Here is a 17,003-nt window from a genome sequence, read left to right as displayed (position 1 = left end):
CCTGAATTACTCGTAGTACCTTGGTGGTATGCAAAAAGCTGCCTATTTGCAATATTATCAATGGACAGATTCCGCTGCTACTCTATGTACTTCATATTAATTCCATAAATGACTACTCTTAGACAGTGGTCGAAGTGAGACGGTACGCGGTGGTATGCCATACCGCCTCTAGTTTTTCAGTAATGAGGACATACCGTCTCTAGATTTTCAGTGATCAAGACAATATTTAAATAGCCGGTATGTTGAATCAAAATCATAATAAAACATACCGCCTCTGCTTTTTTTTTTTTTTTTTCACTTCGAACACTGCTCTTAGATATACAAACCCTAACACCTAGTCCTAACTTACACATAATCTCCTCACGCTACCGCTAATAATTTTTATTAAATATGTCTCAATATAAAACCTAAATTCTAGTGATCTTACATATACTATACTAGCTATAAGGACTCATCGCTGTCGGGTCTTAATTTAGAATCTGAATAAATAGAGTAAAGATTTCTTCCATTCCTTTTAATCGATGTTGTGAATTAAGAGTCGGCAACAACAGGTCCTTACTCTTTTTATTCAGATTCAGAATTAAGACCCGACAACGATGGGTCCTTAAGCTAGTATAGTATATATAAGATCAGTAGAGTTTAGGTTGTGCCTAAAACATTTTGTTACGCAAAATAGCTCTAAAATGATTCCAGATTTTAGACGCTCTTATTTAAACCTGTATTTATTTACACCTTTGACAGCAGCCGCAACTTTGGAATTTTTCGATAGTACAAGAACAGAGATCTCAACATTAATATATACCTCAAGAATCAGGCAAACAAATTAATAAAAATACGCGGCACATTTAAAAACATTTTGCTACTATTTTATTTATTTATTTATTTATTTATTTATTTATTTTTTAAATAGGGAGATATGAGCTCCTGAATTAGAGTAATATCAGGGCAGTCTAAAAGTTCCCGGAATGTTGTGTGTTTGACATTGGTGATTCAATCATAATGACTCATGTACAGCACAATCCTTTTGTCTAATTATGAATTTGACAAGTGTGAACAGGTCATAACAGGTAGTATACGAGTCGTGGAGTTGGACGGAGGAGTGTGGTAATCGATTGGCGCAATCTCGCAGTTCAATCAACGCGCAAACACGAAGTTCATGCGCAAATTGAGGATATATGCTTCAGAGACTTTGATAGTCTTAAAACAGTTTACAGTGACAATGCTTTAAGGAAAAATTGGTCTCGAAGGTTTCACCGCCATACAACACGATCAAAATCAAAGTGACGGCTGAACTGCGAAAAATACCAAGAGAGGACTTTGTCTGTGTTTCTAGCAATCGCAAGAGTGGTTAAGCAAGTGTGTGTGTGTGTGTTTCAAAGAAGCTTACTTTGAAGGTGATCAAGTAAATATGTACTTATATTGTGGCAATAAAGAGCTGCAATAAAATTCCGGAAACTTTTTGACTGCCCTGGTATATATATATCTAAAAGCGTCAAATACGGGCGTCCCGGTATGTTATAGAAAAGTTGGCAACCCGAAGTTTGGAAGAATAAACGTCGAAAATATTCAGACATACATTGTCAACTTTTACGAATTCGAGCAATAGTGGTATTATGGGAACTTCAAGCAATTAAATAAATTAACAAAAATCGAAATTATCAAAACGAACTGATAATTAATCTATAAATGTCTCTTACCCTTCCAACGGATGCAGAAAGCTGAGAAGGGCCATTCTCCTGAACTAATCCGGCCCCTTCCAACAACCTATCGAGTCCGTGCTCTCCGTTTTGCCGCAGAGTTTCTTCTAATATTTGTTCCTCATTGATCATTTGTAGCTGGGACTGATGGACACCAAGTGCCTGTAAACACTGAAATGGAATGGATGGAAATTGGTCTGAATCTGCTGGGCTATGTTCAGACACACTGGGCATAGAAGAATATGGGCTTCGTTTCGAAGAGAGTCCTTGACCAGGTAGATTAGGACTAGCAGCACTTGCTAAATCAAGCAGAAACATTGCGTTGTTTTTCATAATGATGTGTGTTTCTAATTGTGCAACCGGAGAGAGTAATTTAGATGACGAGGCAGATCCTGATTTTTTCTTCGTTTTCTTCTTTTCCTTTGGGGCTGCTTGTTTCTTTTGTCGCAGATATTTCTCTCGACATTGATCACATATTAAATACCATGAACTGCCTCCAATCCCACCATCGCCACAATTTCCTGCCCATCCTACACAAAAGTTTCCTCCGCTGTTATAGCCTTTACCTCCAGCTCGACCTCCACACCCAGGGTGAGACTGTCTCATATGATATGTTACGGGATGCGGATAGAAATTCCCACATAATTCGCACATCGTTTCATGTTCTATCCCACCGAAAGCTGCAGCATTTACTTCACCAAACAAATTTGCTCGAGCCATTGGTTTCCATTCTTTCTTCTTTCTACTCTTCTTATCCTTCTCGCGCTCTTTCTCTTTGCTTTTCTCAAATTTCTTAATTTTCGGAGGAAGTGTCGGACTAGGGAGGATCACTTGTTGCATAATGGCACGGAGACAATTTGATGTCAATTCTTCCCACAAAAACACTAACGATTTTAGAGCAGGTGGTAACACAGCGACTGTGTGAAATGAGGTTTCGGGAAGCGATGACAATTTATTTGAGCCCTTTGTCCCACTGGGACTGTCAGTTCCAGCCCCTTCTTCTTTGATAGCATCTGAATGCTTTTTAGATTTATTTCTATTAGCATTTGCGTTGGCAGCAGATTTGGTTAAAGTCTCTAAAGTTGCAGGCTGAATGTGGAGATAGGTACTTGTGCTCACTTCAACGGAATGCCTCTGTCTTGCCTTCTGTTCCTTTGTTAGAGCATCATGTTTATCAGATTTATCAGATGGATGCCTTGTTACTACAATAGCTCCTTGCTTTGGTAAGCTAGGATGAAATTTTAGGAATGATGCACATGCCATAGCATCATGTACTATGCCTTCATGCCAAAGAAATGCTGCGAATATTGCTCTCAGGCATTCAGCAACTGATGGGCTGATTGCTTCCTTTGTTGGTTCTTTTCCTGATCTATCCCGAAGGTTTAAACTTCGATCTCTCATTGTTGGTGCAGGGGACATGGCACGTTCTCTTTTGCTTCTTAGTTGTTTATTAGAACGATCTTTTCTTGTGAGTTTTGGAGACAAGCGGATATTCTCCTCCTTATTTCCACTGGCTCCTATACTGAAATGGCCTTTTATCGCTTCTGGACTTGTCTGAGTACCTGTCTGTGTTACCATCTTTGGACTACAGCTTAAGGGATCCTAAAAAGAAAGAGAAATTACAAATTAATATTTACAAAAGCATCGTCAAATTACGAGGATGGATCAAAAAGTAATGCTCCCTCGCTATAAATTTGTTTCTATTACAGCTACTGAACTATCTATGCATATTATAGAGCTAACCTTACTCTACTAATGTAGTCTTTTCTTTTTCAGACTCACTGATTAGGACCATGGATCCGAAGCTAAAAGAAAGAGTTGTTATTAAATTTCTGACAAAAGAAGGTTGCTCATCTCAGGAATGCATAATCGCTTGAAAACTGTTTATGGGGACGCTGTAATGAACATCAGCAATGTGTTGCGTTAGATAGAATTTAGAAACGGAGAAACAGAAATTTCAGATAAACCGAGAAGCGGCCACCCGACAGCATCAGTCACAGGTATAAATCGATAATATGATGATGAACTGATTCGAGGAGACAGGCACATTACAGTTTAAAATGTTGCTGATGCATTCTAACATATAGCTCTGCCTAAGGAATAATTGCTAGCTTGGGATAGTACAAAGTCACATAAGTTAAGAAGCAAACCCCTGATTTTTTACAAAATAGTTTTGATGGCTGGTTCAACGATGGCGCAAATATGTTCAAAATCATGGAGGCAATGTTGAACGGTAGTTTTTTGCAGTGGACAGTTCAGCTATAATCTGAAATACCTTTTGTTGTTATATGTTTATTCATACATTTTTTTGTCACAGAAGGCATTAGTTTTTGATCCACTCTTATATCTAACAAGAAAAAACATGAAACATGGATTTGTAAGGTGAATTTCAATGTACCATACAATTATTTAAAATGTTTTATATGTACTACGTGCAGGTAGACACAAATTAACCACGAATTAACACAGAACCTAGTAGCTATTCCAATCAGTTTTTTCTTTTTTCTTTCTTGTGTGTATATGTTCTTCTATTAAATTTCAATGGCTGATCCGAATAATTGATTAGAATATTACGAGGACGTTAATAGTAGTGTTATTTGTCCAAACGTGATGAAGTACAGATGCAACGAAATTTAAACTACTGAAAACATAAAGGTCACACTACAGAAAATATTTAGTTGTCCACATTCAGCAATGTTAAGAACTTAAAATTACTACAATCACAAACCCAGAAAATAACGGATATGTTTCCGTTGTACTTTATAGCTTCACATAAACTTGTACTATGTATTTGGTGCGAATGAAATGTCCATTTTGACGTCTCATGGAGTCTCATCTCAGCAAAGCCATAAAAAAAAAAATAACAGTACATTTGGGCCTGAAATAGCGAGTGAACGCATCATTCACAGTTGGTTTGTCAAATTTCGTATCAGTGACAGTATTGCAAATTGAGACTATGGATACTGACCAACATCATGTTCGGAACTCGTCAGGAACGCCGTGGAAACAGACACTCGGAAAAGGGTTTGTCTCATTGTAGACGAGTTAAGTACATCATACCACTATGTTGGACATCACTGTTTAAACAGTAACGTAAAAGAAAAAAATATGAACTCATGGGTGTAAATTAGTTTACACCGGCCCACAGGAATCGCCATCTGGAGGTGTGTAGTTCTCTAAGTATATGGAATAACTTTGAAGGTTTCCTTCATAGGATTGCCACTTCTAACGAATCATGAAACTTCTACGACAATCGTAAATGGCCAGGAAAGCGGTTGGGTCGAGATCAATGTCCAAAACAGTGTCTTTGTCCCAAACCCCCTTTCTACACGCAGATGTTACTGCTGTTATGGTAGGCTTGATCCATCATGCCTTCTCTATCGAGGTAAAACCATCACTACAGATCGTTATAGTCCTGAATTCTATGACATACAGCCTAAAATTGTCTGCAAACATTGATCAATGCTTAACAGTCCACATGTCGCTCACAATTCAAGCCCACGCATCGACCAAAGGATTTGCAAATTCTCCATAAGTTGCAGTACGAAGTCCTCTCTCACCCGCATAGTATGCTGTGGCTATCTCTCCAATTATTACCTCTTCTGGCATCTTGTTTACTTTTTCGGAGGGAAGACCATCCCTGATCATAGGACGCTGCGACATGCGAATGAGCAATTCTTCGCATCGCAGATTCCAGACCTCTTTCATATGGAATCCAATCGTTGGCTGCGATCTCTGTAACTATTTCAATTCCTTGATGCGCTCTCATTGGCAAGTGGACTGGGACCAGGAAAGAAAATACAACTTTACGCAGTTAAGCCGCTCCTCGGAGAGTGGCATACCTCCTCTCGTTCTAGTCGCCACGATGAAGTGCTCGTGATGCGTTTGCGTATCGGACACTTATCTGACGCATCATTATTTGCTGCGTAGTTTGGACCTTCCGTATTGTGAAGAGTGTATTGTATGAGTATTCAGCACATTCTTATTGAATGTCCTAAATACTCAGATCTCAGAGAACGTTACGGACTGCCTTGTACTCTTGCTCGGATGTTGGGGGACGATACCGATATTATTGGTCGCGTGCTTACATTTATTCACGCGTTAGATGCTGCTCCCGTTCTATGAGCTTTTTAAGTATATTTCTCTTTCTTTTGCTCCTAGAATTTTATCTTTTATTCTACATTTTTATTTTCTATATATTGTTGTTGTTATTGTTTTTATCCCATATATTTATTCTTTTATCTTTTTTAAATTTTTTATTTCAATTTAGCAGTGCATTTTATCTTGGTTTAGTATATTCGTTTTAGTATTATTTTTGTTGCAGTCCGTAGTGAAGCAGTCATGTTGATCGTGACGGGAACACACAGCCTCGTTGTTGACGTCTCCATTATCCACTTATCATTCCAATCGTTGGCTGAACGATGATAAAAGCTTCTGATTGCAGACGGCGACTATTTTGATTAACCAGGTATTGTAGTTTTCGTTTTTTCGACCTTAGGAAATGCCTATCGTCGCGGACATTTTATTCGCACCAATCTAATATATACCTAGGTAATATGTTTAACAGTGTGATTTTTTAAAAGAAAATCCTACAATTCGTGAGTCTCTAAATAAACAGTTAAGAATAACATTCATGACATGTTTCACATAGAACATTGTACTCTACAAAGCAGAAACATGAACACTAGGCAAACGCGACGAAAACCAATTACTATTTCAAAAATGTAGATGTGGAGAAGAATGGAGAAAATATACTAAGTTGAATGAAGTTTGAAATTTGGGTTGGGTTAATGGGGATGTCAGCACCGAGGCTATTTGTCCCCGTCTCGATCAATATGCCTGCACACACACAGACTGCCCTCATGAAAAAACTAAAAGAACAATGTAAAAGCAAAGAAATGAAACGTTGCAAAATAAAAAAAACAACAGAAAAAACAGGTAAAAGAATAAATATATAAAGTTAAAATTATAACTAATAATAAATACAAAAAAACAATAAAATAGGAGAATAAAGGATAATACATAAGCAACTAAAAAGTAAAAGAAGGAATAACGCACTAAAATACTCAGAGAATGTGAGCTAGGACAATAGCACGTACAAAGGCAAGAACACGATAAACATAACACATATCATCCCCCAAAGTTCGGTCAAGGGTATAAGGCAGTCTGTGACGTTCTCTGAGTTCTGAGTATTCAGAACATTCGGCAAGAATGAGCCTAATACTCCGTGGGACGATACATTCTTCACAATACCGACGATGATGAGTTGAATGGAAAGCCAATGAATAAGTGCTGAAAATAATAGGAGGAAAGAACAATATTAGTGTAATTAGAAAGAAAAAGAGAAACTGGTTGGGGCACTGTTTGAGAAGAAACAACATTGTGGTGGACCTGACAGAATGTATAGTGGGAGAGAGAGAAAGAGGCTACAATTCACAGAGTATAAAAAAATGTTAAGACGAAAAAACTAGTTGAGAATGCATAGTACATGGAAAATGCTCAGTTTGTGGCAAGTGACCACCACTGATGGCAGAATAGTTATGACAATGATAATGATAGTAACATTTTAAAAGTGGCGAGGGTGATGCGTTGAACAAACATTGAGTGGAGTCTCCTGTCATCAAATTTCGGTATATGGGCTTATATTTAATATTCTGATACCTTTTGAACGCAAATACTTAAAGCTTACCTTTTTAGGAGTTCCGGGAGTGCTGTGAGGACTTTCAGACCGCATCTGCAATGAGCTACAGCTTGGACTCTGGGAGAGATCCCTGGTCGTGGCTGTGGTGGTGCCGCTAGGACTTTGAGACAGATCGCGAGTTAGGCTGCTGACAACTGCACTTGTATCACTCTGAGTTGAGCCTCGCCTTTGAGATGTTCCACTCTGGCTATCCTGCATTCCACCTGACACTACAGACAATACAATCATTTCAATAATATTACAAATTCACGTAATAGTCTTCATACTGCAATCTCAATATGAAACACATTAATTGCTCTCTCTTTCGCCTTTTAAGAGTCATTAACTACAAAAAATACTACAATATCTGAATTATTAAATGCTGGCTACTTTACAAGAAATAGTCTCCAAGTACCATGTATGTCATAAAAGCTAACAAGGTGTAGATTAAAGAAATGGCGCCATTCTGAAAATGTAGTTCATTAATTTATGGTGGAAGTCTTTCCCTCTTTTTGTGCTAGATAATGAAAGGAACTTCTGAGTTCTGAATTCACAGCTTGCTTGTTGCGGATATGTTAACATTAGGAATTCCAAGTGATTATAAATGCAAAATAATTCCGAGAGGACTCGGACCTATTTACACACATATACAAGTATTATCTGTACAAAACACAAAATAAAGGTTCTATTACATTTTCTTTAACTGTAAATGTATCATATGACAAAATTGATTTTACGTTTCTTTTCAAATAATTTCGCTGATTGGAGTTTGACATCTGAACCATAGTTATATAGATAGAACTTAATGGTCCCAATTACTACTTGTATTTGCAGGTGACCCAAGTTCCCTCATTGAGTATCGAACCCAGAACCATCTATGTAGAAATAACGTGCGTTAGCCATTTGGGTATGAAGATAATCTTTCCAAATAGAGTAATTATATTTGTTTAATTACTTAATTACAAAATATATTAAAATAATATACCAACTGCAATTCAGTGAATGATATTAATACATATTTTCATTACTTCTTAAAAATATACACAAACAATACGATAAATCTCAGAGTTAATATAAAGCAGTTGGTTTCATTTTCTCTTTGTAACTCTGGGTGGCCAAGTTATTAACGCTCATCTTTTCTGCGCATGTAATCTTCTGTTTGATCCACGATGAGGATACTAATTCCATTTTTTTTAATGTTTATTTACGTACAATTAAAATTTCTTGAAATAACATCCTTGAGCATCAATACACCATGTCGTGGTTTTGCCATGCGTTATGGCTTGCTTAGAATCCTTGATTATGTATCTATATTTATAGTTCGAAACACCCGTTACGGCAGTTTGCAAGTCTTGAACAATCCCAAAATGGTGTCCTTTTAACCCTTATCCGGGCAACCGGGGCCTCCCAGGCCCAGTAGCTTCATATTTTTTTTTTTTTTTCGAATTTCTTAATAACCATAAATATTTCGATGTCATAAAATTCTGATTTTTTCTATCTTTAGTCGAAGTTAAAGTTATGAACATATCGAGTTGGTAAGGCTAATAGAGTTGGTAAGGCCCCAGTTGCAGTCTACGTTACAAAAATAGCTTGCCCGGATAAGGGTTAAGGTGGATTTAGGCCGCGGAAACAAAGTAAGTAAGCTGGGGCCAAATCTGGGTTGTAGGAAGGTTGCGTTGCCAGGCTATAGAAAGCGCTGATTAGCTTGCTACAATCTGTCTCGCCTGAAACTCTCTTACCAGTAATTGTCGTGCTGAAGAACCCAGGTGTTGGCGATTCCCGAGTGGACGCGCGCGACTGTTTGTTAGTGTAATAAGTAAAGCCCGGAATTAATGGCAAAATGCCATAAGTGGCATTATTGCAATTTTCATAATATTTACAGGAAAAGTGCAATTTCACAACTTAGAAGCAATTTGTTGCCATTGTCACAGGTTTTCTCTTCCACTACTCTTTATTTACTCATGAATGACAACATACCACAGATCTGAGTCGCTCTTATCTGGCCAAGCAATCTCGGTGTCTGATAATAACTGGTCTATTCCCGTTGGAATGTGACAACTGGAGAGGCGGGAATGCTAGTGCGTATTCAGTTCTTGGAATTTTGAAGCAGTGTTCGGTTCTTGGAATGACAAACGAAGATGTTTACTTTCAAGAAGTAGCCAGGTGCACAGTTATTCTGAATCTTAGGCGTGCATGATACAGAACTGGTATTTATGTGCGTTTCAGTATTTCAAGATGCCGAAATTTGGTCTTTCTAGGCAACAGAAGTTGGAAAAATTTGTGAGTTCGGGCGTACTGTGTTTTCAACAGACAGTTCTGTACTGTTTTATAAGTTATGTGAAACTGTGGTTTCCGCTGAAAAGCGTTATTTTGTAACACACCATATAATCACTGCAAAACACAACTCTGCAAGGACACGCAAATCAGCTGGTGAAAAGGTTCTAAATCTTCTTGGAACAGTCACGAATCTCGCTTCGCGTACTAACAGTTTTGCGAATGATCTGTGTGAAGCTCTAATTAACGCGGACATTCCTTTATGGAAGTTAGAAAATGTTTCACTTTAGAAACTTTCTCGAGAAATACACAAAACAAAACAAAAAAAAAAAAAAAAAAAGTTGCAAGTGAATCATATTTGAGAAGAACTTACGTTGATAGCGCGTATATCAGAACTATTGACGGTATCCGTAAAAGTGTTGCTGACAAAAAATTATGGATTTCAATTGATGAAACTTGCGAAATTCTAAGACGTTCCATTGCCAACGTTGTAATTGGAACTTTGGGAGGGGAAGAAGACACACAAACATTTCTGGTTGCATCAGAAGTTCTGGAAAAAGTAAATGGCACGGCAATTGCACAGGTTTTTACAAATCGCTGAGTATTCTGTGGCCAGAATATGTAAAATACGATAAGGTCCTTCTATTTGTCACAGACAGAGTTGTATACATGAAACGTGCAGCAAAAGCCCTTAAGGTTCTATTCCCACTTTAAGTGCTGCATGTCACCTGTCTGGCACACGCGCTACATAGAATTGCAGAGGAAGATCGTTCTCATTTTCCTGACGTTGACCTTCTTATGTCAAATGTGAAAGAGGTATTTCTGAAAGCTCCCTCGCGAACAAGTGCGTTTTGCAAATTAGCCCCTGAACTTACGCTTCCACCATAGCCTGTCTTAACGAGATGGGGTACATAGATTACAGCTGTTCTCTATTATGCTAACAACTTTGAACCCATCAAAACAGTGGTCGAAGAGAGACGGTATGCGGTGGTATGCCATACCGCCTCTGGTTTTTCAGTGATCAGGACATACCGCCACTGGAAAGTGGTTGCTAATATACGATACCTTTCATAAATCCATTTTTATACACAGTAATTGACGAATAGCTTTGCACGCCAAAGATTTTAAGTTGGCAACATTTTTATTTTCTTTTTCCTAATACTTTTATTTTGTTTTTAAAATGGCGTGTCTACAAAGAAGTTCACTCCTTGCTCCTACACGAGAAGTCGTGTTGGTTGTATTGGTTACACATAAGGGCTACATAACAGAAAGGAATGAGTCATGGGCCATGGGCCCAATTCAAATAAAAGATAGTGTATTGAAGATGCGACTGGTTTAAACTGAAATCGGAAAGTATTGTTGAGTTCACCGGAACTTCTTTTGTGTATTCTCAGAAAGATAAATGCATAACTGAGTCATATTTACGAGAAAAATATAGTTTAAGCAATGAAAAAGTCTGTTGTTTTCCTTAGATAAGTGTTTTATGTTAAATCTGTTTTTGTTTGTTCTTTTATATTAAGCGTTTTATATTTTATTATGCCATATTCAAACGTTTCTTTCTTATGTAAGTACGTATCTTCTTGCCTTAATGCATATAGTTGTCGTGTTTTGAGTATAGGCGGATTTAAGGGATGTCTTTAGTGGGAGCGGACTTTCCGGAGGTCTGGAATAACCTTCGTGCTTTTTATTTTGCCATTTTACCTGCCATTTTGGGTGTTTATTTTGCAATTTTGCCAGCCATTTTCGGGCTTTTATTTCGCCACTAATTCCAGGCTTTAGTAATAAGAATTTCCTACGGACACCTTTAGAGTCAAGAAAGCCTGTCAATTAGGGATGATGTCGCTTGAGGAGCGCACTATCCAGAGAAGGGGAGAAGAAAGAAAGGAATGGGGAAAGAAGCGGCCTGGGACCTGTATGTTAGGTACCATTCCGGAATTTGCTTAGTGTGAAGGAGGAAAACCCAGTGAAAAAAACCTCACTCAGGATGGGTAGCCTGAAAAAGCTGTTACACCTTTTCGACTGAGTGTCCCAACCGGGAATCGAACCCGAATATGAATCTATATCTATTCTATATTCTCTCGAAGGAAAGACCATTGAAACACTTATTGACAACTAATGAGTGAAATTACAAGCTTCAGATTCCATTTAACTCCAACTAAAAAGAGGGAATTATTCCACTTATAAATTAATATTCTATGAATGACATTCATTAGTTAAAAGCCTTCAAGGATTAGATAAATTGGATTTCTAATTTCTTCATATGATTATTTATAATGGCCATAGTACTCAGCTTCATGCCAGTCTGAGTATAATTATTTTATTTGAAGCTGGCAATAAATGTTTGTTTTTATTTTATCAACACCAATTTCAGTTTTTTTTTTCTTTTTTTTTAAAAAAATAATATTTAGTGCTGTTACTTAGTAAAAAATTCTTATTTTAAAGATGCAAGTAAAGCTCAACGTGTAAAACCTAATAGTATATTCTAAAACTATATAAAAAAAAGAGCAGTATACATTTATCAAAATTTTCAAAAAACTGCATAAGTTTAATATGAATGCTCTTGAAGTTTCAACTATTTTTCCTAGTACTTTAATAAACTGTCAATACGTAACTCCTTGACTAATGAATAAGAAATTTGTAAGTTATCAATAAGTAATCAAACATACTTTGTTGTAAGTTAAAAAAATACAGAATTACATTAAATAATTATGTATATATATATTAACTACATTTATAAATAGTATACGGAAAGTTTAAATTTCACGCTACATATTTTCTAGTCACAGCATTCAAACAAGATTCATCACGTTTCATCACATTATATTTTTAATAGTTGCATGCACAAGCAGAAATGCTGTTACAGTGAGAACTACGATTTGCAGCAATAATCACAACCAGTTCTAGTGAGTAGTAAGAATAAAGATGTCTAATTTGAGAACAGTTGTATGTAGTACAGGAAGAATGATTAAAGAATTTCATAATCGCAGACAGCAAAAGAGAGAGCACAGTAGACATCTGCTTCTAAAATATTCTCTTAAAAATGGTGAAATACTCCAAATCCATTTATTGTATTAAAAACCTACCAATACACATAGTAAGACACATAAAACAATTTGTTTGTTTTGCTAATATTCGTGCAGTGGGTTTCAACATTTAAATAAATACAATGAAACGAGTTAAGTGCTTCCAATTTTCATATTCTAAACTCCTGCCATTTTTCATCTACTAAACTCGTATCACAGAATCTCCAACCTTGTGTATGGTTTGCTATGAAGTAATGCTCCAGGAATTACTACAGTACACTTACCATTCTTTTCTTTGATTGTATTTATTCAATAATAGCAATATAAATACAAACAATGGTGGAAATATAATTTATAAACCGCCCGATTCGAATGAAATTCATACTACATAATGTGTGTCTGTGGGATAGTCCGAACGTTAGAAAGAGTGCGCTTGTATATGGATGACATAGTATGCTTCTGTAATGCCAGGACGACGCCAGCAAATGTCTGCTGCGGTACATTTAAGAGTAGCAACAGAATGGAGCTGGGAGAGCTTGGGTCGTCATGACATGTCAGTATTCATTGATGATTTATAGTATGAGAGGTAGAGGGTTTCCACAGCAGACATTTTTTCCCCTCTTCAGTGTCTTTGCAGTGTACTTGGGCAGATGGATCATTCAGGCCGTCCCACTTGTCGAAAAAGCGCCACCGTGAGCCTCCAAATACTACAAATGGATTGTTAGAAAATGCAATTCTACCCCTCGGCGTTCCCCGTGCATGACTAACCGTGAAACCTGCTTATTGACTGGTAGTGGCAATGCAAGTGGAAACAGATATAGCTGAGCGGTGAAATCCAGAGTGTGTTTGTAAATGACCAATATCTAATATTCTGGTATGGAGAACAATAAACCACACATTTCGCTTGTTACACTATAGTTAGTCTTCATTTCGGGAAGTCTGACTAGTGTGTCACACATCGTGAGGTCGTCAATTCTGTCCTCTGGTGGACACTTTACATGACCCATTCATTCACAAAGATAGGTGTGTCCTAATCTGGCAGGATAATCCAGCGTCTATTAGGTCTCCATACCTAAACTTATCGAGGATGTGTAGGACATGGTAGGACGGCACATGACTGCCAGATTGGCTCTGGTAACAACCATAGCCCAGGTACTCCATGATCTACAGCAAACGTAGAATACCATAGCATATGCTGAAATTTAGCATCTATACGACAGCCTAAATAGCTGGTTGTGTGGCTATTTAGGGTAGTTACACGTGCCATTAAGATGAATACTCTACACGGTATATGTTTTCTGATCATCATCCTGCTGGATGTCCCTTGAGTGCCGCGTTGAGATCACTTTCGTGTGTACCAACTTCAGAACGGATCTGTTATTTCCTACTGAATATTATTAAATGCGCTGCTACCAATATATATCAAAAGTCCGGGGTCATAAATAAATCAATTCCGTTATAGATCACGATACGAAAATACAAAAGAGACAACTTATTTGAAATAGGTGACTTCCAATCTAGAATGATGAAATTTTTCCCACTCGGGTAAGGCACCATATGTTAAATGAAAATGCAATGTTGCTAACTTAATAGACTATTCCCTTGGGCTCTCACCATACCAATAATACGTTGTTGGGAAATGGATTCGACACATACCTAGGTTCCCTCACATACCAATGTGCACGTTCCCCATGTCACTGTTGAATACCGTTGAGTACCTTTACGTTCCGTTCGACCTACCTGCTGAACTGGTAACGTTGGTTTTTCATTTACACAGAGGGAACCTTACTAGTGTGGAGCACAAACAGCTGGTATGACTGGAAAATTTCAATCATTCTAAATTGAAAATTACCTACTTCCAACAATTTTCTTATCTTTTATTTTTTGTATCTTCCATAACGGAGTTGACCTGTGACCCCGGAGTTCTGAAAATGAAATGAAATCTTTCAGTTTTACGTCCCACGATTATGCCGGTTAAGCTAAAGGAGACTGTGATAATGAAAAATAAATGCAATGGCGGAATGAATAAAGTGGAAGGAAACGAGAAAACTCCGAGAAAATCCACGCACACGGTGTTTGTCTACTACAAAATCCACTTGCCGCGAGCTGGGAACGAACCAGAGATCCACGCACCAAAGGTGGACGCTCTACCACTTAGCCACAGCCGGAGTACTGATATAACCAGTACATATTATACATATAATTATTAGGTGAAGAAAAGTTATGTAAAATCATCAATATACTTCCATATGAATTGTGAGAAGGCAGTGTTGACGCACAGCCGAAATATTCACTGCTCATCTGCTTGAAATAATCATTAAAATGTGTCAGGATAAGACATGAACATATTAGTTTCCCATTTTAGATCGTTTAATTCAATTATTGGTGAAGTGAGGAATTTATAGTTTTTGACAAGATGTTTAATTACCCTTCTGTAGCTGTTCACGTATCCTTTATGGTCAAAGGAGCTTTCGGAGTTTCCTATAATGGAAATCGAATGAGAAATACGCGAATACGAAAAAAAGGAGCAACATTTCTAATTTAGTACACCTTTTTATGTGCATTAAGACTGTTTGTTGAACATACCAATGCTCCAAATATTGTAAAAAATAAAGTGTTAAAATGTCATAGCATCTTAATACGTAAACCTTTAAAGTATAACATTTTAATACTTACAAATAGTATACTATCACTTTTTTTAATGAAATTCCTCATTGTTGATCAATACGCCAACAAAACATAAGACGAGCTCCTTTGTGGCTAAGCGGTTAGCGTACGCGCCTTTGGCGCGGGAGACCCGGGTTCGATTCCCGACGGGAGCTCATGTGGTTCGGATTCCACGTTAATCAGTAGGTTCACGTCTCATAAAGCCTCGCTGCTGAACGGGACGTTAAATTCAAAATCAACTCAACTCTTAACGTAAGACGTCACAAGTAGCTGACACGTGTACTGCTCAACAATGAGCCACTGGCAATAATAGGTCTAATCACTGTGAAATTAAAATACCGCTAATTTTACAGTAATCATATGATATCTTCGAATAAATTAAAAAAAAAAAAACTCGAAATGTGGAACAAGAGTGCGCTAGACAATATTATTTTGCATGAGGTACCGTTATCAAGAGTTACCTAGTAGCTTTCTGTTTGCAGTCATTTAGAAACGCGAAAATAAACCCCGATTTTCTAAATAGTGGGAAATCGAAAGCAGATAAGTGAGTCATGATAACGGCATCTCATGTAAAATAATATTGTTTCACTTTTCGATTATATTTTATCTATTTGAAGATATCACATAATTACTGTAAAATTAGCGGTATTTTAATTTTGTCGTGGTGGGCCCACTTAATTTACAATATAGCAGATTTTACACTTAAAACTACACTGTAAAATTTTGAAATTTAATTTTTGGAGAATTAAAAATTACACGAACATACGACGAATTCAACAAATAGACTTAACACATTCAGCGATGAGTGGATTTGTTCACGAAGGTTTCAAGATTTTATAAGAAGGATTTTAGTGGCATCAAAACACCATTTTTCTTAATATTAAAGATACTTGAATCCAATTTGATGTCTACACGAAAAAAAATATATATATTAATTTTTGAATTTTTAAAGAAGCAGATGCCTACGAGTATTATCTTAATATATATAATTTATTCGTTCTATTTACCTTACATAAACAAATTTGTTATATTTCCACTATACACTCTATTATTACAACTATTAAGGCCATGCATAATTCTTTAGCGAAACTCTAGCGATGTTCTGAAGCAAGCATAATATATTTTGCTCTCATTCAGTGTATTTTCATTTTATAGAGAGATAGAACAATTTCACACTCCAAGCATCTATTATTTAATACGAAATCCTCGTATAGATTGGACAGATTTGTACACCACGAACGTCATCTAAACTATAGAAGGGAAAGAATCTGATCTCTGAATTGTAATAACTCCAAAATTCAATTTTCAATTTCCAAAGAAAAAGATACACTACGTAAAAGAGAAATGAAATAAAAGAAAGCAAATAACAGAGAGTGAAATAAATCATAATTAATTGAAATGAAATGAAGTCTTTAAGTTTTACGTCCAATGGTTATGCAGGCTAAGCTAAAGGAGACGGGAATGATGAGAAATGAATGACATGCTGAAATCAAAAAATGGGAGAAAACGGGTGAACCGCGAAAACACCCACGCACACGGTGTTTATGCACCACAAAGCTCACTTGGCACAAGCAGGGATTGAACCAAGAACCCCACGCACCACAGAAAAACGCTCTACCACTGAGACACCGCGGCCCCGTATTTATTAATATTGCGCATATT

The 17,003-nt window shown here is 37.0% G+C and overlaps 1 protein-coding gene across 10 annotated transcripts in view; it reads right to left on the bottom strand.

Annotated features, from left to right (window-relative positions):
• Positions 1–17,003, bottom strand: part of hiw (MYC binding protein highwire) — a 638,413-nt gene that overhangs the window by 68,004 nt on the left and 553,406 nt on the right. For all 10 annotated transcript variants that reach the window (XM_081727817.1, XM_081727821.1, XM_081727823.1 and 7 more), the window contains 2 exons: positions 7,387–7,607; positions 1,698–3,299 (listed from right to left, as the gene is read on the bottom strand). In XM_081727817.1, coding sequence (XP_081583943.1) covers positions 1,698–3,299; positions 7,387–7,607 — 1,823 coding nt within the window. The remainder of the gene's footprint in view (positions 1–1,697; positions 3,300–7,386; positions 7,608–17,003) is intronic.

Source organism: Thermobia domestica, chromosome 10 (assembly GCF_964235325.1).
Source record: "Thermobia domestica chromosome 10, izTheDome1.hap1.1, whole genome shotgun sequence".
In the NCBI taxonomy this organism is placed as follows: domain Eukaryota; kingdom Metazoa; phylum Arthropoda; class Insecta; order Zygentoma; family Lepismatidae; genus Thermobia; species Thermobia domestica.
This window is presented reverse-complemented; position numbering and strand designations above follow the sequence as displayed.